This window comes from Phalacrocorax carbo, chromosome 5 (assembly GCF_963921805.1).
Source record: "Phalacrocorax carbo chromosome 5, bPhaCar2.1, whole genome shotgun sequence".
NCBI lineage: Eukaryota > Metazoa > Chordata > Aves > Suliformes > Phalacrocoracidae > Phalacrocorax > Phalacrocorax carbo.
Window position 1 is genome coordinate 55,360,792 of NC_087517.1, and position 27,953 is coordinate 55,388,744.

General features: G+C 40.4%; 2 protein-coding genes across 2 annotated transcripts in view; one reads left to right on the forward strand and one right to left on the reverse strand.

The window, feature by feature from the left end:
• TSG101 (tumor susceptibility 101) overlaps nucleotides 1–16,974 on the forward strand; it is a 32,236-nt gene extending 15,262 nt beyond the window's left edge. The window contains exons 8-10 of the mRNA XM_064452576.1: nucleotides 13,717–13,919; nucleotides 15,264–15,503; nucleotides 16,638–16,974. Coding sequence (XP_064308646.1) covers nucleotides 13,717–13,919; nucleotides 15,264–15,503; nucleotides 16,638–16,727 — 533 coding nt within the window. The 3' untranslated portion in view covers nucleotides 16,728–16,974. The remainder of the gene's footprint in view (nucleotides 1–13,716; nucleotides 13,920–15,263; nucleotides 15,504–16,637) is intronic.
• A 1,715-nt stretch (nucleotides 16,975–18,689) lies between these two features.
• Nucleotides 18,690–25,345, reverse strand: LOC104040132 (L-lactate dehydrogenase A chain). Its single transcript, XM_064452578.1, has 8 exons — nucleotides 25,200–25,345; nucleotides 23,465–23,596; nucleotides 22,646–22,763; nucleotides 21,720–21,893; nucleotides 21,073–21,246; nucleotides 20,265–20,382; nucleotides 19,705–19,828; nucleotides 18,690–19,523 (listed from the first exon to the last, which is right to left on the reverse strand). The coding sequence occupies exons 2-8, from the start codon at nucleotides 23,585–23,587 to the stop codon at nucleotides 19,359–19,361; spliced, it is 996 nt and encodes a 331-aa protein (XP_064308648.1). The 5' UTR covers nucleotides 23,588–23,596; nucleotides 25,200–25,345; the 3' UTR covers nucleotides 18,690–19,358.
• Nucleotides 25,346–27,953: the final 2,608 nt, after the last annotated feature.

The window sequence follows — 27,953 nt, forward strand, 5'->3', positions numbered from 1 at the left end:
CAGCCAGCGCTCAGTGTTTTTTGGTCCTTGAGAATTGATGGTCTCTACAGGCTCTTGTGTAGGGAGGCAGAAAGAACCTTTCCAGGGAACATGCAGCATCTTTCTCTAACAGATCCAGTTTTGGTTTTATGTAGTAGGGAGTTAATTTAAAATATAGATATGTCCTATATAATTTCTTTCCCTCATTTTCATACCTAGTGAAGATAAGCAGAGATGGAATATCTGCCAGATATCATAGAAGGCTCTTCAGGTCCTGAGTAAGATCATCTGATACCGTGTTGTAATGCCAGATTTTGTAGTGGCAATTTAACATTAGACTGATATCTTTGAGGCAGTGAGGTAAAAGTAATTCACCTGTTATAGATGGTTTATCTCGTGTGCCAAGTGAAATGCAAACATGTCTCTCTAATCATCCACTGTATTTATAGTACTGTTTGGTTTTTTACAGTACAGTTGTTTGTTTTTTTTTCTTTCAACTCCAGATGTTGATTTCCTATACAGATTGTTTGGTTACGGTTTATTGTGATAGTTTATTTAGGAGCATATCAGGTGCTACAACTTCAGAGTTTTGTGGAGGTTGCGGTGGGATGTTTCCTGTAGTAAGCTTAGTCTGAATTGAATGAAAGTTCAGAGTAGCTTAAGTTTTTAATAATAGCTGTTTTTTCAAACAGTCCTTCAGGCTTTTTGTTTCTGTTTAATCATCTGCCATTAATTAGCTTTCTGATGCAGTTACTAGTTTGATGATTCTGTAAGGTCACTTCTGAAACCAGACTCTGCCTGGTAAAGGTTAAAGGTTTCAGTGCTCTGTGGATTTAATGGCTGTGTGCCATAAAATCTTCCCCAAGGTGGGCTAATTATGGAAGTGACAGAAAATGCTAAGGGTTCATGGTCTTTAAGAAGATACATAAAATCTAATTGAGCTGTATTAAACTGATCCTTTGTATGTTCAACAGAGCTCTTTCCTCTCTGTTGGCACTTCTGTGTGAACTTTCATTGTGTTAGGTGTATTGTGATTTTACTACTACTACTTCACTGTCAAAGTGAGCCTTGTATAAAATCTCCCAGAATGAGGGATATCAGCGGGGAAAAAAAGTAGAACTGATGGCAGGTTCTGACTTTGTATTAGAGAATAATAATTCAGTATGTAAAGTAAACAGTAACTGAAATCATGCTAATGCTACTCTTGAAGTAAAACTGGCCCTTCTTGTTTTGATTTGAAACATGAACGTTTACAATTGTCTGCCTTAAACAGAAAGTCCTAAACAGCGAATAAACTCTTTGTCCCAGATAGTTTGACTGACTTGGTTTAGGATTTGCTTCTCAGTGTAGAAAGTACTGTTCTTTTCTCCTTTTCATAAGAAGCAGCAATTATGATTCCTGGGTTTGTGTGTATGGTGCTATTTGCCAGCTTCTGTTGCTGATTCTAATAGATAGTTACCAAATATTGGAAATAATCTTGACTGGCAACAGGGTGAAATGCTTAAGCCAGAACTATAAATCAGATCAAGTGTTGGGACATTCCTATTTTCATAAGGCTATCTTTACACCAGTTGATTAATAATTCAATCTCTTTTATTCCAATAGTAATTAGCTTATTTTAAAAAAATTATGGTGCAATTTCTATGTAAATTTCTATGTGTAATTTCTATGTAAATTTCTACGTAAAGTGCTCACATTATTAATTATCAATATGATGTTTTCTTCATTTTAGAATAATTTGGTAGATTAGTAAGCATGATGTGCATTTTCCCATAGTTCCTCTTTGTCATTTGCATAGCTTTATTTTCCCACATATCTAGTTTGCTGTAGGTTTTGTGGACAGGAATAGAGTGAAAAGCATAGGGAAGAGATTAATTTATACAGTCTTGTTCTGTTAAGCAGCAGAAGTGCAAAATAAATCATCCGGATGTTTTAAGGATTCTGAGGAGTACGGTCTTGTCCATAGCAGTTTGCATTTGTTAGTATAACAATACCAACAGGCACTCCAAAGAATTTCTTTTTTCCTAATTATGATGAGATCCTAGCAGAAAATTGTTACATTTTCTGTTCAGGTGCTTGTTTCTAAAGGCAGAATTTGAGATTTTTAAACTCTGTTCTGGACTGTTGCTGATTATCAGGAAGATATCCAACCTACCCCAGGAATACTGTAATGCTAAAATTTCAAAACAGCCCACCCTTTTCCTGAATAACTGCAGTAAAATTATTGTAATCTTATTTCTGTGTAGTACTAGTTTAGTTATTGAGTACTATCAATAACATATTCAAAAATGTTATGATTAATTTAGCCTTCAAAGGAATTTTAATCAAAGTATACAATTTATTGAATAGAGACAAGCAAGCAGCGCTGGATGCACGGGGGATCCTTCCGCCTAACGTGCATACCGTCATACGATACTACAGGGTTTATATTCAGTTACTTAATTAATAACAATTAGTAAAAACACGCCTAAGTTTACACTCTTTGGTCAGTGATAAGCATTCCACTTGCCGTTGGTCAGCCGTATTTAAATTAGCCACGCTTGCCATGTAGATGAGCACGCATGCTCTTTACAGGTGTGGGGGGGCAAGTCTTTTTGGTCCTGAATTGGGTCGGTGGTCGCAATCTCCCCCTGCCGGAATTACCTTTCCCCCAGTTTTCATGCTTCAGCGCCTCCTGAGCCAAGAAGTTCCCTGTTATCACTGCTGGCTGATTTGTGGCCTTCCCTTATCTTCTTTCTCTCCTTTGTAGCAAGATGTTTCCACTGTTAGTCCTTGAAGTTACTGAGTTGTATCCTTTTAGGAGGCCTCTTGACAGTGAAGCATTCATTGCTAATGCCGTCTTGTCTGGCCTAAGCATTATTTATTATCTTGTTAAAATTCTCAGATGTTAGTTTCTACTCCTAACTAAAATTCTTTCTTAACAATTAACTACACAAATTGTCAATCAACATCCCAACCATTAAGACAGTTAACAATTCAATTGAACACTGAACGGCCTCTCCGTTACACAAGCACAAACAGAACGGTCAAATGCTAGAGGGTCACACTTCACCGTGTGACTCTAGCATTGTTCCATATTGACACGAATCAGACGAACACATTTTACAATCCCTCATCTTTTCTTTTTATGGCATTGATTCGTGTTTTTGTTTCCAATCTAGTCAATACTTGCTGAATTGGTATCAATTTTGGGTCTTCTTTTGTCTTTATTATCATCAAGGAATGAGTTTTCTTTTTCCTTGTTTCTGGATCAACAGGTATTGCAGTTATCTGCATTCCTTGTATAACCGAGTGTATTAGTCTAGTAAAACAGGGTATTAAACATGGAATTACTAACAGTCCTCCACATATTCCCAGTACAGCTATTCCAATTTTAGTAAGCCAATTACCATCCATAAAGTTCCACCCTAATTCTCCTAGATTGATTCCATTCCAAGTTTGAACTGGGACGTGTGCGATTTTCTTAATTTCTTTTACAAGTTCATTTACAGCTTTTCCTTCATCATCTATTTCTAGACAACAGTTACTAAGGTTAAATTTTTCACACACTCCTCCTTCTTGTGCTAGCAAATAATCTAAAGCTAAGCGGTTTTGATACAAAGCAGTTCTCATTTTGGTGTTCTGTTTTGCAATTAATCCAAGTGCATCTCCAGTCTTATTTACAACTATTTCTACCACAGCCTGTAATCTAATTATTCTATTTAACATATATATATTGGGGTCCTGTAGCTTCAAGATCCATCTTCTGCCCATGTAGCTGGATCATAATAAGCAATAATCCTCTCCGGAGGCCATTCATTATCTTTCCAATTTCCAATTTGTAAGCTCTGCTTATGACGTTTTGTTTTTTTTTTTTCTTAACTCATCAGCCTCAACATACACTTGGACTCCCAGTTGCTCTCCCCGACTTATGGGTAACAGGAAAAAACTGGGTCTTATAGTTCCCAATACACAAGATCCTGTCCAATTCTTTGGCAAATATGCATAAGCCAGTTTGCCGCAAATCCAATACTGTCCTTCAGGAGTTGGCCAACCTTTTGGTATATTTGTTCCATTGGTCCAATTCTTAGATTGATCATTCATCTCCAGTGGGTTTCCCCACTTATCCCAATTGTTCTGAGTTTCATTCCATAGGTAACCTCCCTCACACTCTAGATTACCTACTGGTCTTCCATTGTCTTTTAGATTCTGCCAGCAACTCCTTCCAATTATACTCGTCTGAAGCACCCATTGTTGTTTCCTATTACCCTTTCCCATTGTTTTCCAGACTTGGGGGTTACTTATATTGCTCTCCATAGCCTCCCATGGCCATCGTTCACCCTGGTTTGTCCCACCACAAACATAACAATTGGTTACATTCAGTGACTTCGCAATGTTTTCAGCAAGATTTACAAATAGATTTTTAGCAACTGTGGGAATTTCATATTTTACCCCTGTTTCTATTTCATGATAAAATGCTATAACCTTACTTGTTCCAATTAGTCTTCCTACTTCCGAATTTGTTTTCATTTCTACCCAATATTGGTAAGGGAGTTCTTTTGGATCATAGCATACGGTCCTGTTACCTTCTCTGCATAAAGCATACTGGGTCAGATTATGAATGCAGCTTCCTATTTCCTGGCCTTTACAGTCGTAGACAGTATGATATACCAAAGCTTGGGAACTTATCTGTCCCCTTCTAGTGGTTATCACACATTGACTGCAGTTGTTTGTCACAGCCAGGGTTAAGGAACTCACCCCAAGCAGGACTAGAAGAGGTCCGGTAAGGGCCATAGTGATTGGCGGTCACGGCCCAAAGGGGTTGCAGCCCTTGGCAGACCTTTTCAAACCACAGCACCAGTTCCCTATCCGGTCTTGCCCTCTTCCATAATCTTAAGGGGTGTCCTTTCCTGAGTTACCTCAATGTATTTAAGGATTCGTATGCTATGTCTGAAAGAAATCCAGGGTATACCATGGATAGCCTATTGCTATTCCCAGGAACCAATATTTAACTGATCCTTGTTATTGACATATTGTCTCCCTGATGGGTATTCATTTAGGAGCTTCTCCGTTTACCAATTCTACAGGAGTAGTCACAATAAAATTCCCACAGCAACTTAGCTTATGTTCCTTGACGATGTCCTCATCAGGTTCTTCTGATGGTTAGCTTAGTTTCTCCGGGTTCAGATGTGACTGTCCACTCCTTCACTGGACCTTTCACTCGCGACACATGTGTCCACCCTTTTTCAGCAGTTCTCACAGCCGTTTCTGTAGTTAATAAAACAAGGAAAGGTCCTTCCCAAAGGGGAGATAAGTTTCTTTCTTTCCATGTTTTTATTAGAACCTTATCTCCTGGTTCTAACTGATGAATTGCAAATCCTAAAGGTGGTGTCTGGGCCACCATCCCAATCTCCCTTAACTCTTTTAATCTTTTTCCAATGGTAATTATATATTTTTGGATACTATGGTCTTCAATTATATTATTCCCCAAAGGCATCCCTTGAAAGTAGGGCATGCCATATAACATCTCATATGGTGATAATCCAGTCTCACTGTATGGTTTAGTTCTTATATTTAACAGTGCCAATGGTAAGCATTTCGTCCAAGGCAATTGTGTCTCAATCATTAATTTAGCCAATTGTTGTTTTATTGTTTGATTCATTCTTTCTACTTTCCCCGAACTTTGTGGGTGCCATGGAGTGTGGTATTCCCACTGAATGCCTAAAGATTGACATAATAGTTTTATTATTCTGGAAGTAAAGTGTGTGCCCTGGTCAGAATCAATGTACTGGATTATCCCATATCTAGGTATCAAATGTTCCAATAAAATTTTTACCACCATCTGTGCTGTAGCCCGTGCTACAGGGTAAGCCTCTACCCATTGTGTCAAATGATGTATTATTACCAATAAATATTTTATTCTCCCTACTTTAGGTAGTTCAGTAAAATCTATTTGTACTTTCTCGAAAGGTCTGTAAGCTGTTTTTCTCCCTCCTATTGCTACTTGTCGAAACACTTTCTTATTTACCTTTTGACAAGTTAAGCATCCTTGTGTAATCTGCTTTGCTATTTCAAAAATCCCAATACAGCCAAATTGTTTAAGGAAATGATCACTTAACGCCTTTGTACCCCAATGTGTTTGCGCATGCAAACGTTCCAATATTTGTCTGGCATAGGCTTTCGGCAGAATTTCTCTCCGGTCAGGCAATATCCATTTTCCTTGTTCTAACTTAGCCCCTATTTTTTCCATTTTTATCTTTTCTTCAGGGGTAAACTTCTTCTCTTTCTCCTCCTGTGTTTTTTTGCTGATGTCCTCCTGTGTTTGTACTACATTAATTTTAGCGGCCCTAGTTCTCAGGGCTGCTTCCTGGGCCTCTTTATCCGCTAAATTATTCCCTCGAGTTCGGTAATCTAATCCTTTTTGGTGTCCTCTCACATGTACCACTGCTATTTCCTTTGGTTCTCTTAATGCTTTTAAAATTTTTACTATTAATTCTTGATGTATTAGATTTCTCCCGTGAGTATTAATTAAACCTCTTTCTTCCCAAATTTTCCCAAAAGTATGGACTACCCCATATGCGTATTTAGAATCTGTAAATATAGTCCCGCTTTTGCCTTTTAATAATTCCAGGGCCTTACAGAGGGCATACAGCTCACAAGCTTGAGCTGACCATGATGGACTCAGGGGTCCTGACTCCACAAGTTCTAGGTCCTTATTAATTATTGCATATCCTGATTTTCTTTTCCCTTCCACCACTCGGGAGGAACCATCTATAAATAGTACCTCCCCATCTTCCAACTCAGTATCCCTTAAATCTGGCCTCACCTTAGTCTGGGTCTCAATTACCTCTAAACAATTATGTTGTAATTCCTTCTCTGATGACTCTCCAAACAAAAATTGTGCTGGATTCTGGGCAGAAGTCACCCTCAATTCTAAATCAGGGGAGTCTACTAGTATTGCTTCATACTTTAGGATCCGGCTGTCTGTTAACCATTTTTCTGCCTTCTGCTGTAAAATATTTCTGACATTGTGTGGGGTATACACCTTTAAAGGAGCACTAAAAGTAATTTTTCGAACTTCCTCTATTAATAAGGCTGTGGCAACCAGAGCTTGGAGGCAAGCAGGCCATCCTCTGCTTACTGGATCAAGCAACTTAGAGCAATACCCCACAGGTTTTTTGATTCCTGCCCAGTCCTGAGTAAGAACTCCATATGCTGTCTGGTTTGATGTATTTACAAAAAGATAGAAAGGTTTTTCTAAATCTGGGAGGCTCAATACAGGTGCTTGTATTAATGTCTTTTTTATTTCCTCGAATCTCTGGTCATCTTCTATGTACCACTTGAGTCGGTTATTAGTTAATTTCTCATATAGGAATTTTACCTTTTCACTATAATTTTCAAGCCACGGTCTACAGTATCCTAATAATCCCAATATTTGTCGAATTTCCTTTTTAGTTTGTGGGGGTCTCAAGGATAGAATCCCAGATATCCTATCAGGATCTAGCTTCTTCCTTCCTTTACTCAGCCAATGTCCTAAGTATTTTACTTCCTGTTCCACAAACTGTAGCTTTGATCGGGACACCTTCAATCCCTTCTCCCCCAGAAAATTTAACAATTTAATGGTGGCCTCTCGGGTCCCCTCTTCAGTTTCTCCTGCTACTAATAAATCATCCACATATTGTAATAATTTTACCTCCTTGGGTAATGTAAAATCTTGTAAGATTTTCTCTAAAGTTTGTCCAAATAGATTTGGTGACTCTGTAAACCCCTGTGGTAGCACAGTCCATCTTAATTGTTGTTTTCGTCCTGTTTCGGGGTCCTCCCACTCAAAGGCAAAATAATTTCTGGATTCCTCATCCAGAGGACAGGCCCAAAAAGCATCCTTTAAATCTATTACACTATACCAAGTATATCTAGGAGAAATATGACTCAGTAAAGTGTAAGGATTTGCCACCACAGGGAACTTAGTGATCGTTCGCTGATTTACAGCTCTTAAATCCTGTACCATTCTGTATGAGCCATCCGGCTTCTTTACAGGGAGGATGGGTGTATTATGGGGTGACATACATGGTTCCAAAGTTCCTTTTTCCAGAAGTCTGTCAACTACAGGTTTTAATCCTTTTCGGCCCTCCCTGGGTATAGGATATTGCTTGATTCTAATTGGGCGATAAGGATCTATAATTTGAACACTTATGGGGTCCATTTCTATCTTTCCAATTTCCCCTTCTTTATACCACACTGAGGGGTTAACAGCTTCTTCGTCTTTTTGTGTTAAAGTGTATAATTTAATCTGCAATTTATCTCCTTTACTCTGAATGCCCAAATTTAACTTCAAAATCAAATCCCTTCCTAATAAATTGTACTCCGCTTCAGGGAGCAAAAGTAAATCATTAAGGCAAATTTTCTTTTCTGTCTCTATTTCTACATCTTTCAAAATTGGTACTTTAAAAGGTTCTCCTTTTGCCCCAACTACAGACATATAGCTCTTCCCTTTTTCTATTCCTTTTGGAAGTTTTTGAATGGTTGATTTCTCAGCTCCTGTATCTACTAAAAATAAAACTTCCTCTTTATGGGGACCAATTAATAATTTTATCAAGGGCTCTGTTGATGTTGGAGTCCCCAGAAGATATAGCCCCTGACACCCCTATTCTTCTTTAAACATTCTCTCATCTTGTTCCCGTTTTCGGCAGTTCTTCTGAACGTGTCCTCTCTTGTTACAGTAGTAACAGACGGGAGTTGTAAATCTCTCTCGGTAAGGTTGTCGCGGGGGTGTCTGCTCTATTTTTTTTTCCCTTTTCTCTCCAGACGGAGTCTTATTTTTCTGACTTTCTCTTACTGCTGCTACAAAAATTTTTGCTTTTGCTTTCTGTTTTTCTTCATCCCTTCTAACATAAACTTTTTGGGCTTCTCTAAGTAACTCCTCTAATCCTCTTTCTTGCCAGTCTTCCAGCTTTTCTAATTTCCTTCTTATATCCCCCCAAGATTTAGCTACGAATTGTGTTCTAAGGATTGCAGTCCCAGCCACTGTATTCGGATCAATTCCAGAATACATTTGTAAGCTTTTCCTCAACCTCTCCAACCATTCTGTTGGAGATTCTTCTTTTCCTTGTTGTTCATTAAATGCTTTATTAATGTTTTGCCCTCGGGGAACCGCTTCCCTTATTCCCTGTATGATTAACGTTCTCAAATCCCTCATATTCTGTCTTCCTTGAGGTTGTTGATGATCCCAGTGGGGATCCACATTTGGCCATTTCTGATCTCCCGGGAGCCCTGCCTGATTCTGTCTTTCCCAAATCCTTATTCCAACTTGTCTAATCATTCCCCTTTCTTCAGCAGTAAATAGGATTCCTAAAATGGACTGTATTTCTTCCCAGGTATAAGTATTGGGGCCTAGGAATTGATCTAGTTTTTCAGATACTCCGAGGGGATCATCTAATAGGGTCCCCATTTCTTTCTTAAAGTTTCTTACATCTGTGGTATTTAATGGGACTGCCACAAACCCGATGCCTCCCTGATTGCCTCCGAGGGGTACCTCTCGTAAGGGATATAGACAAGCCCCCTCAGATACGGCAGTCCTACTTCTCGTACATGCAGCTGGTGGTTTATCTAATTCCGGTGCTGTTGGTGGGGGAGGCAGGGATAACGGTGGGACTGGTGGAGATACTACGGCCACTGGAGGGGAAGCCGCTGCCAGAGGTGAATTATTAGGATATGGGGGCGGCAGGTTATCCAGTGGTTCCCATTTATCATCTTTTTCCCTTCCTTTTTTATTTTTATCTCCTTCTTCTTCCTCAAAGTTTTCATCTCTTTTCTTTAATGTAAGTATTGAGGCTGGAAAAGGACGTGAAGTCCTGATCCATAATTCTGCATATTCACTTTCCTCCTGACTAAAAGGTTCCTTTGAATTAACATATATATTCAAGGCCTGGCAAATCCAGTCTTCAAAAGATCCAAAAACAGGCCAAAAGACAAGTGGTCTTAAAGGTTTCTTCGGCCATTCAACCATACAATATCGAACCAATTTTAATTTACTTTTTCCTTTTCTGGGGCCCCTTTCATTCCAATTTCTAATCATTATTCCCAATGGACTTTCTGATGGTATGTCTGGTAATTTGCTCCCTTTCTTCTGGTCCTGGGTCCTCGAATTTGTCTGACCCATCTAGGAATTTTACTGTGGCAATTCCTACAGCCCTTGGTTACCGGTAAGAGTGTCTTGCAGGGGGTTTAGGACCTATCACCCACCCACGAATCCTATAGGAATCGCTTCGGTCCTTCACCGGCCAAGTCCCTCGCGGGAGATTGGAACCGCGGTTAGAAGACCTCCACAATCACTTCAGAACTAGGTTCTGTCTCAGTCACACTCTTACACACACAGGCAACCGAATCCCACCCAACCAAACGGTATACAACCTAAATCCTTACGACTCCGTCGTCTTCGTTTGGATCTTCGCGCGCAGAATTACGGGCAAAACAAACTGCTGCAGCCGGCAAGGGAGCTTATAAAAATTAAATTCCTTGCTTGTCCCTGTTCGGGTTCAGGATGGCGTTAGCCCTGACCCAACCTGACCAGGAGCCACCGAATGGTGGGGCGCCCCTCCTAGATCAAGTCAGAATTCAGGAACCAAGACCATCCCGGACGAGCCCCCAATTGTTATGATTAATTTAGCCTTCAAAGGAATTTTAATCAAAGTATACAATTTATTGAATAGAGACAAGCAAGCAGCGCTGGATGCACGGGGGATCCTTCCGCCTAACGTGCATACCGTCATACGATACTACAGGGTTTATATTCAGTTACTTAATTAATAACAATTAGTAAAAACACGCCTAAGTTTACACTCTTTGGTCAGTGATAAGCATTCCACTTGCCGTTGGTCAGCCGTATTTAAATTAGCCACGCTTGCCATGTAGATGAGCACGCATGCTCTTTACAGGTGTGGGGGGGCAAGTCTTTTTGGTCCTGAATTGGGTCGGTGGTCGCAATCTCCCCCTGCCGGAATTACCTTTCCCCCAGTTTTCATGCTTCAGCGCCTCCTGAGCCAAGAAGTTCCCTGTTATCACTGCTGGCTGATTTGTGGCCTTCCCTTATCTTCTTTCTCTCCTTTGTAGCAAGATGTTTCCACTGTTAGTCCTTGAAGTTACTGAGTTGTATCCTTTTAGGAGGCCTCTTGACAGTGAAGCATTCATTGCTAATGCCGTCTTGTCTGGCCTAAGCATTATTTATTATCTTGTTAAAATTCTCAGATGTTAGTTTCTACTCCTAACTAAAATTCTTTCTTAACAATTAACTACACAAATTGTCAATCAACATCCCAACCATTAAGACAGTTAACAATTCAATTGAACACTGAACGGCCTCTCCGTTACACAAGCACAAACAGAACGGTCAAATGCTAGAGGGTCACACTTCACCGTGTGACTCTAGCATTGTTCCATATTGACACGAATCAGACGAACACATTTTACAAAAAATATACTTAGCACTGTTTATCTTTGGTAATTTTAGAGTTAATTACACTATCTTTGAACTGCTGTGTTTAAATGGCAAAATCCATGTATGGTTTGAGTTGCTTGTTTGCTTTTGCCGCTTCTGAGGGCCTGTGATTATTATGAAAGGTGAAGAGGTTGGTTGAATTTCAGATGACTAGAGACACTTTTCTGGACCTTTGCGAAGGAAAAACAAAAGATATGTTAATAGTTTTGTCTTTAGCTATGTAAGATTCATGGGAGCCTTGATGAATATTTTTTTTGACTTTGTAATTTTTTGAGATCTGCAGCGCTGGGAAATATGTATGTAATGCTATAACAGCCTCAGAGTTTTGCTGACTGTGTCTCTGGATAAAAAGATACTCTGGTAAAATGTCTTTTTGCAAATTTTCTTTCTGGTTACAGAACTTCAAATCTCTACATTTTATCCATAAAAGTTGGAAAGTGTAGGCACAAAACCTGCTATAATTCTTGCTTTATTACTAGCTGTTACAATCCAATTGAAATTTCACTGATCTAAAAGGTGTGAGGCACAAGCATGGGGAAACTGTGACACTCCAACTTTTCTCACAGAAGAATGGTTGAAGTGGTTTATGATAAACACAGATAGACTTCTGACACCAGTAGCCACTTTATATTCTCTAGAGCAATCTAAATTTCCTGGTCTGCAGATGCACAACTGTGACAGACATAAAGGATTTACCTTTCTATTCAAAAAGCTGTTAGTGAATAGACTCTTGAAATTAGGTAATCTCATTAAAAGGCTGATTTGCAAAAGCGCTTCAGAGGGAGAGTGACTAATGAAATATGTTAGAGAATTTGTTTTCTTCTATTATTTTCTGGTATTGCTGCATTGAAATGTGATTTAATAAACTGAAATTACAAGTTGTACCTAGCAATCAAAACAATCTAAAAAGGTAGTAACCTCAGTTGTTGTAATTCATTTACATAGCAGCCTCTGTTGCTGTTTAACTGTTAACATTGGTCATTTATCAGATGGTAGTCATATAACACTAAACCAATATTGGTTAGTAGTTTGCTTCACCCTGAATTTCAGGACATGATGGACCAAGCTAAACTAGCAAATTAGTATACCATCAATCAAATTGTACGTCATCATCTTTGTCTTACACTTACATAAAATAGCTGTGCTTGCTTTTGGTAGAATCAAATTGCATAACTAATTCCACAGAATCTCTGTATGCTTGACTAGTACTTTTTATTCAACTAACATTAAGGAAGTATTTTATCCAGAGAGAATTTTTACAGGTTCTTCATGGGTACCATTACCTAATTTTATAAGCCGTGCTCGCCCCCACCCTGCTCCAATTACAGTACCATCCTGCAGAAGCTTAAAAAGAGAAATGATCATGTGACCATGTCACACTGAACATGTACCTAAAAGACTCTCGTCTGACTTCTGTCTGCCACAACATCTCTATAACCAATTGATTGATTAGCATTTCTTGATTTACCTTATAATCTTTTAATTAATGTTGCTTGTTAAAGTAAGATTACCTCAGTAACAAACGTTCTACATTAATGCTGATTGTTTCACTGCCCTCAGATACCTGCCCTAGGATGGCTGAATGAAAATAGTTGTGAAACCAATTGGAAAGACTAGATCATATTGTAGCCTTCTAATTGCTTGATACTGTCCAGTAATTTGTTACTTTAACAGACCCTGCTGTTACGTATTCATAAATACAAAAGGGCAGCAGTTAAGATCTGATTAATTGAAATTATTTTTGTTAGATTAGTGTTCATCCATTTTTATTAATCCTAAAAAATACCAAAAGCCCAAACCCAACAGTAATTGGCAAGCCTCAAAGTAAGGTACCTATAGGAAAATTCACTGTCTCGAGCCAGCCATTACATTAATTGTGGTTGAATGCATGTATCCATTAATTCCTAGAGTTTATCAGAAATTTATTCTTCTTTTAAACACTTGGACTAACAACATTTGCAGTCTTCAGGAGAAATGGCCAGCCCAGCCCATTTTTAATTTAAAGGAAGGTTGTGGATATGGGAATAGTAAAGTGAATGAATGGATGTGTATTCTTAAATTTCCTTGTGTACATCTTGATGTGTCTTATCTCACTGTGTTCTCTTCACTGCTTCTGAAAATTATTACGGAAAACAGTTTATTTTACTGTCTCATATTGCTAAAGTACATGCAGCAAGTTAGCCGCTTTTTTTTTTCAGGCTGGCTTTATACTGAAGCCAGTGCAGAACAGAGTTAATTTTATGCTTGTGAATTTTCTTGTGCAGGACCCAGTAGAGATGGAACTATCAGTGAGGATACCATCCGAGCTTCCCTTATTTCAGCAGTCAGTGATAAACTGAGATGGCGGATGAAAGAAGAAATGGATCGTGCACAAGCAGAACTCAACGCCTTGAAACGGACAGAAGAGGACCTGAAGAAAGGACACCAGAAACTGGAAGAGATGGTGACTCGCCTGGACCAAGAAGTGGTAAGCAGAGATGAAACACTGCTCTGTAATCTGAGTATTCCTAGTAGTGAATAGAAGCATGTAATTAATTCATTATTAAGCATGATAGAAATATTAAAGCTTCCAGTGGATTGCTTTTTAAATATATATTCCCTTTCCATATTGAGGTGCATGTGTTCAGACTGAAGCAAGTCAGAAATAGCAGTGACCGACCATAAGATGCATTATCCTGCATGTATCGTACAAATGCCATTGTTCAGTAGTAGAGGAACAATGTTGTTTTTCTTTGTCCTCCCTGTGAAAGACATCAGTAGTGTGAGATTATTTAATAATTGTGTCTCATTTTCTGGATAATAATGTGTAACAGCAGCACTGGAGAACAATTCAGTGTCTTAGTGCAGAGACGCTGATTTTAGTCACAGCCTCCTTGTACAACCTGCAGGCTTCTCCTTTCCCAGACATGAGTTTCTCCTATTCATAATGAAAAACTGGAGGAATTTCTAGGCATAAAGGCCTGACATCTGCTTAGTCCATCTGCTCCCTGTGTTATTGCTTGGTAGTAAGATGTGCCCACTTTAAATAGAGTGTGTAATTCTAGTCTTTCCTAACTTGGAAAGAAAGGACATAATAGAACTGTAGGTGTTCAATGCAAAGGCAAGAAGTATGATCCAGCATAACAGACAGCTTCTAAATAAGACATGACTAAGTAAGCTAGGACTTCAGCCTGGAAAAAAGACAGTGGGGGCAGAGAGAATGGAATGTGATAACGGTCTGTAGGGCTTTGAGTGATACAAGGAAAACACAGTGGTGTACAGTCTCTTGCAGCGTGTTAGCTGTGGGATAACAAAAATCTCAGGAGGCAAATTCAAAAGTAGGAAAAGGAGGTACTTCTCATACAGATGCAGTTAAATTATAGTTACCATTAGTGGGTAAAGCTGGCATATTTTGTTTCCTGTCAATACAGTTAAGTGTGTGATCCATGCTCAGCAAACTTATATAGGAACTTACTCCAAAAGACACATTTCCAAATAAAATTATTTTGGCTTTGCTTTTATACCTTTAGCTAGTTTAAATGGTTATTTTTCCTTATGTGGGACCTTCAAAATACTTGGACTGTTAGCTGCGCCTTCTCTACAGTTACAAATTGGTAATGGATTAACATTATCTAAAACAGCCTTTACTTTCTTAAAATGAAAGAATCAAAAAATTATAGATTGGTAGTTATTTCTTTTCTAAAAATCATAGTCGAAATGAGTAGAGAAGTAAAGAATCAACTGGCATGTCTAAAAATCTTTCATCTTGACAGTTGTATCACAAGAAGACATTTAGCTCTTGAGACCTAAGAAACATCTTAATTGTTTTTAGGCTGAAGTTGACAAGAACATTGAACTTCTCAAGAAGAAGGATGAGGAGCTCAGTTCTGCCTTAGAGAAAATGGAAAATCAGTCAGAAAATAATGACATAGATGAAGTTATTATTCCTACAGCACCCCTTTACAAGCAGATCCTGAACTTATATGCAGAGGAAAACGCAATTGAAGACACCATATTCTATCTTGGGGAAGCATTGAGGCGTGGAGTGATAGATCTAGATGTCTTTTTAAAGGTAAGTTTCTTGGGATGCTTATAAGATGTGGATTTTAAACGTGTTTAAATACTTTGAACACTTTTCTTCAGATTATTAATGTTAGTGATTTCTTCACTGAAGAGGATCCTGTAAGTACATGAATACTTATATGTTGAAACATAGGTTTTAAAAGATGAATTACAGAATTTATGATGAGTGCAACAGTGTCAGCATAAGCTTTCCATTGGGCTTGCATCCTAATTCTGGAGAAACTAACTTTAAGGGTGATTAGAGCATTCGGACAGCTTTTCACTTGCAGTCTGTGGATGACTCTACTGAGGCAGCCAGTGGAGTGTTAGAATCATAGCAAAAAAAAAAAAAAAAGCCTGCTAGTTTTGCGTCTCTAGCAGAGACCTTAGACAATTTTTTCCCTTTCTTTGCTGTCCTTAAAGCACAAAGTTTTCATAATGTCTGATCTAATAATCTTGCTTTATTTTAAACTAATGTGCATGGTGATGGCAGATGAAATAAGGGCCATTGTTATTTTGAAAAGATGAAAACCACTTTTAAATGCAGAATAAAACTACGCAAGATGTGTACGTTGGAGCAATTGATGTTGCCATTGGATCTGGAAAGGCTAGTGCACAGAAGCGGCAATAGTCTGTACTGGGGCCACTGTGTAACAAGAGTTACCAGTCCTTCCTCTTTCTAACAGCTGAGGTTCCCCCCAGGTTACCACTTAAGCTTTGCTTTTAACATCTGGTGTACAATGCACTACGTAGAGACACATTATTTCCTTCTTATGTAGCTTGCTTCTTATGTTCTGTTTATCTACTGCTAAAAGAACTGTTCTCTGCCCCATGAGAAGTGCATTACTCTGACTTCACCTTGGAGTACATATTACTACTTTTCTCTTTTATAAGAATACGTGCAGAGTTAGTAAAATCACATAAAATATACTGTAATTATTGCATTTGGTAGCCATCTATCTACAAGTCATTTTAAGCCAAGAAAATACCATCTAGTAGACTAATGCATTTAGTGTTTCCAAAAAACTTAACATCCTGTGTGGGTCATGGAATGTGTCATGCTTTGAAAATTTGTACTGCAATATAATTAAGGTATATCAAAACTTTCCCAATAGCCAGCTGTTTTTATTCTTTGTTTCTGCAGCATGTACGTCTTCTGTCTCGCAAGCAGTTCCAGCTGAGGGCATTAATGCAGAAAGCAAGGAAGACTGCTGGACTCAGTGATCTCTACTAAATTCTCAGACTTTAACTGGGAAGTTACATTTCCTTATGAAGCAGCCATTCTCGTGATATTTCTCTTAATCAGTAGGTGCCCAGAAGAAGTTGTTCCATCATTCAAGTGTAAGATATTTTGAATCAATAATATATTTTCTTTTTGGTAAAGACTAGCTTTTATTAATGCACTTTCTATCTCCTGTAATCTTTGTGCTGGTGGAGTTATGCTGAATAAAATTTGTGGCATACTTTCTTCCTCTACAGAACTGTGTATGATGTGCTTTCTTTACAAACAGGCCTGGCTTTTGCAGTGTCAGCTTAACCATATTTTCCACTTTACTTTTGAGACTTGGAAGATATTTCAGTGTCCCAAACTGGAAAAAAAATCACGTTTCAGTGTAACTAACCTTTGTTATGACCAATGAAAGCTGGAAACTCAAAATTTCAAGGCCTTGCTGTGTCAAACTGTAGCTGTTGACATCCAAGGATTGTTTTCCTGAAGTGAGCTTAGTAACTGTTATATTGATTTGCCTATTCTACCATCAGATCACAGTCATAGTGGAGTATACCTTGTGGTGTCTTAAAAAGCTTTGATCTGTATTGCATTTTTCCACTAGAAAATGCTAGGGAAAAGAAAGGCTGCTGCACTTAGTGTTGCACTACCTGCCAGGTGGAAATTGCTACACCCCAGATGCTACAGGAAGCATGGGTTCTGGCTGCGTTGGCTGGACAGAGCTCGTATCAACACACACTGCACTGTCTGCAAGAGGGTACATTGTACGGAGCGTCTCCCAGCATGGAGGGCTGTAGGGATTCATGGTGCTGCTCTTGTCGCCTCTCAGCAGCATGCTGCTGTCCTCCTCCATTTGCTTTTTTGTAGGTTGCCTCAGCAAAGATAGCTCAAAAACCAAAGTTTCTTGGTCTTGAAGGGACTCAAAACTGAGCATTTGTTTTTAAGGCTGTTCATGTTACCATTGGATCTGAAGAGATTGGAGTTCATATTAAAAAGCTGTGTGAGACTTCACGTTGCAAAAATTTTAAGTCCTGTGGATCTTCTGGAAGCTTTGAGAATGGCTTCATACCATCTTCCTGTTGTCTTCATAAAACAGTGTTGCTGTGTGCTCTCTTTCCAGGTGCTATTTTGGTCATGTGGCTATAAGGGAAAGCAGTACAGTAGCTACAGCTTTTCCTTTGCTGCTGAAGTTGCTTCAGCAACACTTTCAGCTTATTCTAAAATACTTTGTTCTGAGAAGTATCACCAGCTGCAGTCCATATTAAAAATCTACTCTGGACTTGATCAGGTGCTCTATTTCCATTCTTAAGTTACATGCTGTGTCCTAATGTTAGAAAAAGCTGAGCATAAGACCTTTCCCTTTTCATTGAAATGATGATTACACTTTTTACAATGATTACAATATAATGTAATATTTAATGTTTTAAAATATTAATTACAGAGGAGATGGTTAATTCTTCCTTATCTAACTTCCTATGGGCTTTGAGGAGTAACTTTAGTCATTGTTTCTATGCATGGCTGCTATTCCAGAGGAGGTGCTTTTCTGTGATGGCAGCAAGTTGACTTTTGATGGATGTCAAGTACTCGATGGGGAGATATTTCTTCCTACATGCATTTTTGTGTGTAGAGGTGAGAAACACACCTCCTTTGTTGCACTGTTTCTCCATTCCCCTAACATAGTCTCAGTAGAGCCTGTTTCTTTGCATTAAGATGGGAATCAAGTTTAACTTCTGAGTATCTAAATACAGCTGTTATGTTGTTTTCATTCCTACCTTTAGAGTGTTAGGCAGTTTGCTACATAAATGTCTAGAGCCTACAAGAGAGTAGCTGCACATGTAACCTTATTACACAGGTGAGGTTGGAGTTAGTGTGACAGGAGAAATAGAGTAGTTTGATTCAGATGGGTGGAAGTAGAGCTGCATTTTGGAGACAAAGCCCTATAAATAAAAAAACCCAAGGAGCCAGAAATAAGAGTTTGTGGTTTATTTGGTGTTGGAGCTGGTACTACAGTTGGACAGTTACTGTCTTGTTGCATATGGAAACCTTAACTTTTTTTTTAAACATGCTCAGGAGACGAACTTACAACTCGGCTGACATAGTACGCAAAAATAAGCTTCTCTAAAAAAAAAAAAGTATACACAAAAATTCCAGAGCGGGGTTAGGAAAATACATTTGGACCTACCAACAGTGAAATATTTAAGCTATTCAGCCAGCAGAGAAGGTTGGTCAATTGGCTTGACAGTCCTCTAACTGCAAGCAAATAGTCTTTGGTTTCACATTGTGTAATATTAGTTACTTATTGTTCTGAACCAACATTAAACAAGATGAGGAAAAGGCAAAGGGTTTTCTAGGCAGTGTGCTCTGCTTTGATGCTGGATTTCTGTCACACCACTTCATTGTACAAGACTGACTAGGTTATCTAGCTCTGGCTAATAATATGGGTGTCTGAACAGGGAAAAGCCTAGAATTAGTTTCCTAATGCTACCTTGAGGAAACTCATTTGTTCAGATTTGAGCTTTGTGTGTGTTCTAGTTGAGATACATACATTGAAAGATTTGACCTACTTGGAAAGTGCAACATAAGACAAACTACTCACTAAACTTGTTAAACTGCAAAAAGTGAACTGCCTGGGCAGATTCAAAACTGTAGTTCCTTCTGGATTCCCCAGAGTGTATCTGCACTCTTCCTTAATTTGTCCTCTTCCTCAGGCTTTAGGATCATTTTCACTACATCAGTGATGCCACTACTGCCCAGTACACAAGGAACACTGAGGAAGACATCATCTTTTATTCCGTGCATGCCCTGAAAAGTAGGTAAGGACAGTTAGGCTAGAATTTGTGTATGTCTGTTTTATAGAATATCCTACTGAGAAGACTCAATTAAATTTAGTTAGAATTAAACTAGGAAGTTATTGCCATTCTTCAGAATTCCCAAGGTTTTTAGTTCTCAGTAAGACAAAAGTTAGCAAAGAGGGGCTGCTCACCTTAACAACTGTAGAGATTGGGTGCACTCTTCTCAAATTCTTCATAATAGTTTCAGCTAGATCTGCCACAGAAAGGCCAATAGCCCATGATGTGTACCCCTTCAGTTTGATGACCTCATAGGCACTGCAGAGACAAGGTTACTCATTAAAAAACAGTACCATCAACTGAAATATTTAAAGTTTCTAAGAAGGGCTTTGAGAGTTCCCTTAATCAACTTAGAGATATCAGAAGCTTGAGTGATCTGCTGACAGGACTGACATGAACTCAGCAGTGAAGAATTCTATTTGCATTTTACACTACTCCCCACAGTTATACTGGAAACTTGGAAGTTAATGCACTTCCCTAATTTGAAGTTCACTAACCAGGAAAAAAAATAACTGCCAAATCTACATTACTCCTTAAAATATTATTTCAAGTTCTGTTATGTCTGCATCTTGACATTTATTTTGGGCTACTATGGTATTTATGAAACCAGATACAGACACTACAATTTAAAGGTACTATAGCTCTTCATCATTTTTTCTTGTGTTTGGTGGGGGGGAAAAAAATCAGTATTTACCTGTCCACCACCTGCTTATGGACCTCCTTCCAGTGTTCCTTGTCTGCATCAGTTCCTAAGTCTGGATGAAGAGCCTTCAGGGAGACGCCAGCAACATTCACCCCACTCCAAACAGGTACTGCGAGTTACACATAGATTAATCTATCTCACAAGAAAATTTAGTTTTGTCCTCAAATTAATAGTTAAGACCTAGTTAGAATAATCCGCAACACACAGGTCACTACAATTTAGATATGACTTCAAATATAATGTGACCTGTGAGGCCAATCTAAATTGCAGGCTGAGAACCTAGGAGCATATAAACATCTTTCTTCATATATGACATCCCAACGTTTGGATATACCTTTGTTAAAGCAAAGTTGCTCTTTTTCCTGTCCTCTAGACTTGCCTCTGCAATTCTGTTCCTATATATAGTTCTTGAAGTAATGAAGAGATGCCAGTGAAGACAACTGAGTGACTACCAGCAGGTCAGTGCAGATCTTTAGGAGTCCCCTGCAGAGAACTTTACCCTCTTGCTTCTTCAGTTTTCTTTTTTTTTTTTTTTTGGAGAGTTATGGGAACAACTTAGCCTAGAAATGTTTAGCTTCCTCATGTTACAGTAATGACCTTTTCCAAGCAGAGTACCTCAGGTCAAACATAGATCATCTAGGGTTACTCTACGTAGCAGAAGACTTAAAGCAGGACTTGCATTCTGAAGGTGCTGCAGTGCAAAAATTTTAAAGCAACATTTTGCTGTAGCTTTTGGAGATGCATCTTGCAAACTATCAGAAAAAGTTCTTTGTAACCACCAGCCAAATTTCACCCTTACCACTGGAGTCTCCATGCTCTCCAACAATCCATCCATGGCAGCTCAGAGGATGGATACCCAGTCTTTCTCCCATGAGGTGGCGGAAACGGGCAGAGTCCAGATTGCAGCCACTACCAATAACACGGTGTTTAGGAAAGCCACTGATCTTCCAGGCCACATAGGTCAAAATATCCACTGTAAGTAGAACAGGGAGGAAAACAAGTGCCACTCTTGAGCAGTTTGATAACTAGGATGGTATTCTCCATTCATCTGTAAGGATCTTATCTGCAGGCTAGTTATGTGGAATATAGCCTAAAGTAATGCCCATGACCAGGCCCTGCAGTGGGCTAACAGAATGACTGTTCTAAAGGCAGAATTGAGAGGCTGTTTATGCTATGCATGCAATTATCAGTGCCCCTTACTGTGTCTTATGCTAAAAATCACTTAAAAGGCAACTGAAGACCCAAGTTGGAGGCAGCTTGGTTTATCTCTCAGAGGACAAGCTTGCTGAGTGCAGAGAGGGAAGATGACGCTTTTTGCTACATGGTTATGTGGCATAAGTGTTTTCTAAAAGCCTGTGCTTGGTCATATTAGCTTACTGATGCCACCTTACTGAAGAAAACACTATTCTCTAAAACAAATCCTGTTATTAAGCCAACACAACAAACCTGGGTTTGAGACAATAAGCAGCGTGCAGTCAGGACTGTATTTAACAACATTGGGAATGATGAATTTGAAGATATTCACATTGCGCTGGACCAAGTTAAGGCGGCTCTCCCCTTCTTGCTGACGGGCACCAGCAGTGACAATAACCAGCTTGGAGTGTGCAGTCACACTGTAATCTGCAGACAAAAAGGCTGTGTCAAACGTGACCTCTTTCTACATGTGGTTCAGAACAGGAGTTCTCAGTTCCTTTTAGTATTGATATCTAAAACTCTCAAATTTGAGGGTGCTAAAATTCTCTTGGTAATTGTCACCCTAGACTTGCTTCTGTAGAAAGTTAAGTTTTCCTTTAAGAATGGGGTTCATTGCCACAAGTGGCAGCCTTAAGGGCATGTCAAAAATCTTAACACGTAGAATTGGGCAGTGGTATTACATACTTCTAAGGCACGGAGGGTATGGGGTAGCTGTCAGGATGGCATCCAGTGCAAGTGCTGTGTAAAAGGGGAAGAAGGCTCTGCCCTTGTAACCTACTATCTGTGGATGCTGTGTACATTAACTAAGATATGAGATGGCTACCATTTCCCCTAGTCAGGTTGCCACTAAACTTAAAAAGTATCATACATTTATGGCCAAGAAATAAGTGGTAATACATTCAGGGCCTAACTGGCTGAGAAATAAAATTCTCAACGGTGCAAGAGTACTTAAGAAATTCATCTTTCTATATTGAGTGATCAATTCTGGAACAGCGGATTCCTAGATGGACTGGCCTTAACAAGGTATATGAAACTGAACATCAGCTGAGCAGAAATTAAGTGAGCTTTCCTCCTAACAAGGCAGATGACAGGCTAAGTGCTAGACTTGGATGACCAGTTGGAGATCTGAAGTGGCTATCCATTTGGAAATAACAAGCACATTAGAGCCAACTACTTGCCTTTGCCAGAGACGATCTTTGGTGTTCTAAGGAAAAGGCTGCCATGCTGGAGATCTAGCATCTCTCCTCTGAGCTTGTCCTCCACAACATCAACAAGGGCAAGTTCATCAGCTAAGTCCTACAGTGACCAAGATTAAATATTATTACCTCTTTTTGAGACACGTACCCAATATGTAAACTGTGAAGTTGCAGGTTTTTTTAAAAGCAGTGATCTCTTTAAGCAATTTTGCTCACCTCTATCACTTTACTTATTCCCAAGCAGAGTACTGAAATCAGTCTCCTGGGATATCCACTTTATTGTGTTAGTTTTTTACCTTTCATATCCTCATTCTGTGTGGAGTAGGTGTGCAATTTAGTATGACAATGATGAAGATTAATAGCTGTTCATAAACAACATATTTTACAGATAAGAAAAGCAAGCCTGATATTAAACACAGCATTTTCAATACAGTAATGCAATGCGGAGGACAAGTCATTTAGAGTGTCCAAGACTGCTTTTTCCAGTCCACACTGCAAAGTATTCCATCACACTCCCTGCTTCCAACAAAATGATGCCTCAGTTCTTAGAAGGGATTCTGGAAGTCATTCAAAGGTAAATGCAGCTCTTGCATCACAGTGATACATACAGCATGTTCTGTCTGATACTGTCAATAGCTTGAAGATTGCTGCTTTATTTCAGGCCCAAAGAAATGAATGGACAACCAAAAGTTCATCTTGTGTGCTAGCCCAATTAGTCTAATTAGGGAGATTATTTTTTACCCGTCTTTTAGGCCTCAGGTTGTCACAACTATGCTGCTTCATCCTAAGCTTAACTCTTACCTTCATCAGGATGCTGATAGCACAGGCCATTCCAACTGCACCCACACCAACCACACTGATCTTATTGTGGGCATGACTCTGCTCCTTGTGGACATTGTGGATGAGCTGATCCTTGAGAGACATGGTGCACTGCTGCAAGGAAAGCAACAGATTGTTTCTCCAGGCTTTGGAGCTTTTACTGACACCAGAATATTTGTATCAAGCAAGATGGAGTTTATTCCAGGATGATAAGAAAATGGATATAAATCACACGCCTAAAACATCTGGCAGTACTGCCTGTATGCAGCAAAATTATTAAAAAATTGAATTATTTATGACAATGCTCGTTATAGCTTTCCCTCAAATACAGCCTGAGAACCATTGAGTATGTAGCTGGGTGGCACTCCAGCAGCATTACAATGTTCTAAATGATCGTCCATATTACACTTACGTAAAGGAAGCCATTTTAGTACTTTTAAGCACAGCATGGTCTGGCATTTTCCATTCTACAGCCCTGAAAAACTGGTACTCTGTGCCCTGAAGCCTTTCCAGACCTTAAGTTGTATAACGCTTAGGTAAGCCCTTCTTAAGCACAGTGTGATCCTCAAAGTCAACTTTATGGATTTGTTTTGAAGTGAAATTGCATAGTTTTGAATTAAGACATCTAGAGATATCTAGAGTCTGGTGTTATCCTCTCTCCCACCCTCAATATTTTTAGCTACTAGCTGCATAGCAGCTTGGTAATATGGGTAGTAATCTGACAGCCACAAGTGTACTGAAATGTCACTATGACGATGGAGTATTGCGCTTTCACCCCTGCAGAAGCCAACAATTATGCTTTCCCAGGTGGTGCTGCACTGCCAGCAGCACAGCTTCTGCCTTGCCTGAAGAGCCCAAAGCAGGGGGCAGCCTCACAGATGGATGCAAGTATAGACACAACACGATTCTGAAGTTAGGGATGAACAGGCAGCAACTCGTTCAGAGCAGGAAAGGCCAGGCAGTGTTGGCCAAGCAGGTAAAGACTGCGAGTTTGGGGTGGGGCAGGAAGCCATCAGTGCCCATATTTAGGGAAAGTTAACCAAGATACGTCAGTCTTCATTTGCGGAAGTCTCCTGAAGCGTGGCCCGGTATAGAGCACGCTCTCACCACGTGCCAAGCTCTCCCTTTGCACTACAGGAACTTTAACACGCAGGGCTGGTGAGAAGCACCCGCTCAAGCATTTTTCAGTTACACTTAAACATCAAAATTTTTGTTTTCAGAGTGCTATTCCCCCTGAAGGAAGAAGGTTAGAGGAGAGCCTGCAACCAAGGTGCTGTATTAACGCTCCATTTCAAACGCAGCTGAGCCCATCCTCACAGCCCTTTGCAGGGTCCCTCCCAGCAGGCTGGTTTCTGGGGCCACACGCACTTTTACCGCCGATTAGGGAAAGCAAGATAATCCACGCAGGCTGAAGGAGAGGGGGGGAAATGGCGGGGCAATGCAGCGCAGTCTCAAGGAGATGGAGGGGTGTATGTGGAAATCACGCCGGTCGCACAAGGCCGCCAAGCAGGGCGCGGTGCCTCGCCTCGCCACACCGCACCCAAGGCGGCGCCGGGCTGAAGTCCAGGGCTGTGCTCGGGAGCTCCTCAGCCCGGGGGACACCCGTCGAGCAGGCGGCGCCTGGTTGACCGAGTCCCCCCAGGAAAGCTGGCGCCCAGCGGCGCCCTCACCCACCCCACCCCCCACCCCCTTAACCCGCGAAATCGATCGCACCTACCAAGCGTCCTCAACCGAGCGCGGCGGCGGCTGTAGCGGCGGGGCGGGGAGGCTGCCGCCGCCTTAAGTAGAGCCGGGGCGGCTGACGTGCGGCGGGCGGGCCGGGTGGTGGAGACGTGCCCGCCGACACGTCGGGGTGGGGAGGAGGAGGGGGAAGTTGTGGCGGGCCGGCATGGGAGCAGGGAAGGGAGGGGGGGCGGGGCGGACGGTAACGTTCGGCCTCGTTAACCGCCGCTCTGGGATGCTCGGCCGGTAACGGCTGGCAGCGTGAGGGAAGCTGAGGCTGGCGAGGAGGAGCTCAGCCCTGGCTGGGGTCCCGCTGCTCCTCTGGGGGCTTATGGCTGTGGTTCCGGATGGAGCCTCTTGTCTGGTGGCTAGAAACCTGTTCCTAATTTCCACCTAAACCTATAGATACTTGTTTGGTTTTGGTTTTGCTTTGGTTTGGTTTTCTTTTTTTTTTTTGTTACAGACATCCTGATCTGGCATTTACTTAACCTTTCCGTGCATTTACATATCCAGCTCCCAGTCATTTGTTTTTTAAGTTACATAAGCTAGACCTTTTCAGTCATGCATGATGCAAGCTGTGTTCAGGTCCTTGGGACATCCTTTCTGTGCCACACTTTCAGTTTGAATGCTTTTCTCTTGAGAGAGGCTGTGCATAAGAGTGTTTTAGATAGTCTTCTCAGTGATGCCTCAAACAGGAACACTAATCTTTTCCTGTCATTGCTGGAAATACCATGACTGGACTCACACTTAGTCTTTTTCACAGTCATGCCACACTGTCAGCTCCCTATCACCCTGTGGTTGCTTAGGAAAGCCAAGTCCTTCTCCTCTTCACTTATTTCTTGCTAGGATACTAACAAAGAGCAAAAACATTTTTATTATTTCCTGGATGCCTGAAGTTTCATTTTTACACTATGATGCTACAGGGCTGTCCCACAAAACTGTTTTTTAGTAAACCCATGCTACTTTTTACCCCTTAATTCACTGAATTTCATGTTTGTAGTTAAATCTTCCTTCGCAAGTTTTGCTGAAGAACTGCACAGACACAAAAGCACAGGCCCAAACTGCTTCCACCAAGGCTCACTTCTTAAATACTTGCTGTTCTCTGGTCCTGTGTAATGCCTCCAAGTCAGTAAATTTACTTAAAAATCTTTGCACCTGGATTTGTAGTTTACTGTGTGTTGGGATTCTGGGATTGAGAATGACTGGTTCCTCCAGCTGGAGTACAGTAGACTCTGAGTTTTGCTTGCCAGCTGGTTGTGTTCATTTATTGTCTTGTATCCATTTCTCCCTTCTGCCCATCCTTGTAGGCATCCTGTCTTTACCCTACGGATTAACATGTCCGTCCTTAATGAAAATCAGAGAAGCATCCATTTAATCTTGTGTGAGTAGCTGGGTTACGTCTATTTTCCCATTCTTGTTTTACAGTGATCTTCCCCCCCTTCCCCCTTTTTTTAAAATTTTTTATAGCTGTAGTACCTTTGTGATATTTATGTTAGTTTCCTTTTGGGATTCTAATTCCAGCTGATTTTTGGCGATATCTATTCACAGCTTTGTCTTCCTCTACCTGTACCAACCTGTAGCTGTACGCTTCTACGGGAGAACTTATCTTGGGCCGCATACCTCCGGGACACAGGGCTCTACCCACCCTGGGGACAGTGATGCACAGACACCAATATGATGGATACAAAATGTCCGTCTATTTGGCTGCGTCACACGCTTATATAGCTCTTGCGGTTCCTGTTCCTGCCACTCCTATGGGGAGGAGTCTATCTTTCCGTCACATCCCGTAATCTTCCGGTCGCCGATCCCTGTCTATTCCCCTACACCAACCTTTCCATCTCTCTTTTGTCTGGGATGTCTTTTCTAAAGCTACTTTATATAGTTTACCTCTTAGTCACTAGAGTGAGCCAATTTACAAATGAGGAGGTTGTCATGGAGGTCTTCATCTGTCCACGACCACATCCCACTCACAGTGCATGCAAGCATAAAACATGGCCCTCGGTCATGCTAGACCAGAGCAGATAGTATGAAGATGGATATATCTCATCACATCTAAGGCTTGCACTCATCTACCGAACTCTGCTTTACAACTGAAGGGATTTTCTGCTGCTGTTCAAGGCACGCTAATGCCTTGTCACAGACCATCCCAGTGACAATTCCCTTCTGCTGTGGTGACCTGATGGGAATGGGAGCCCAAAGCCTCACCATTTCTTTGACAGTCCATTGGTAAAACTAAAGAAAGAAAAAACACAGGTGAGAAAACATCTAAAAATGCTTGAAACATAGAATAAGGAGGTTTGCATGAAACAATTCAGAAAAATACAAAATTCAAGTTCTTATTATGAAGACCAGCACTTCTACCAAAGGAGGTTAAATATAATGACCTATTGGTTGCAAAACTAGATGTGCTTTGTTCCTTGCTGCTGCCTGAGGAATGAGAGATGCTTGTGAGATGTGTCATGTCAGAGGAGACTGGCAGCTAAGGAAGGGAAAGTGCGGGTAGATGCTGAGTAGGCCTAGTGCCGCATGAATGCAGAATAAAAGGAAACCATTTAATGTAGTTCTGTCATTCTGCATTATGCTGGGTTTGCTGAGCATCTTGTTCTATCAGAAGTCTCAAGGGTGGATTAGGAAGTTTAGTTCTGCGTCCTAGGAATCTGTATTTACAGTGGCTTTGTATGAATGGGACTAAACATCTCATCCAGAGTTTGGGTTCCAGGCATCTGGCAGGAGAGAAAATGAACATTTG

What these genes read in the sequence shown, in the direction of transcription:
- LOC104040132 (XM_064452578.1), bottom strand. Translation starts at nt 23,587, where the DNA reads ATGTCTCTCAAGGATCAGCTCATCCACAATGTCCACAAGGAGCAGAGT. An exon ending in AAAGATCGTCTCTGGCAAAG is followed by an intron (nt 21,894 to 22,645) that starts GCAAGTAGTTGG and finishes TTTTGTCTGCAG; the next exon opens with ATTACAGTGTGACTGCACAC. An exon ending in AGAGCATGGAGACTCCAGTG is followed by an intron (nt 20,383 to 21,072) that starts GTAAGGGTGAAA and finishes TGTAACTCGCAG; the next exon opens with TACCTGTTTGGAGTGGGGTG.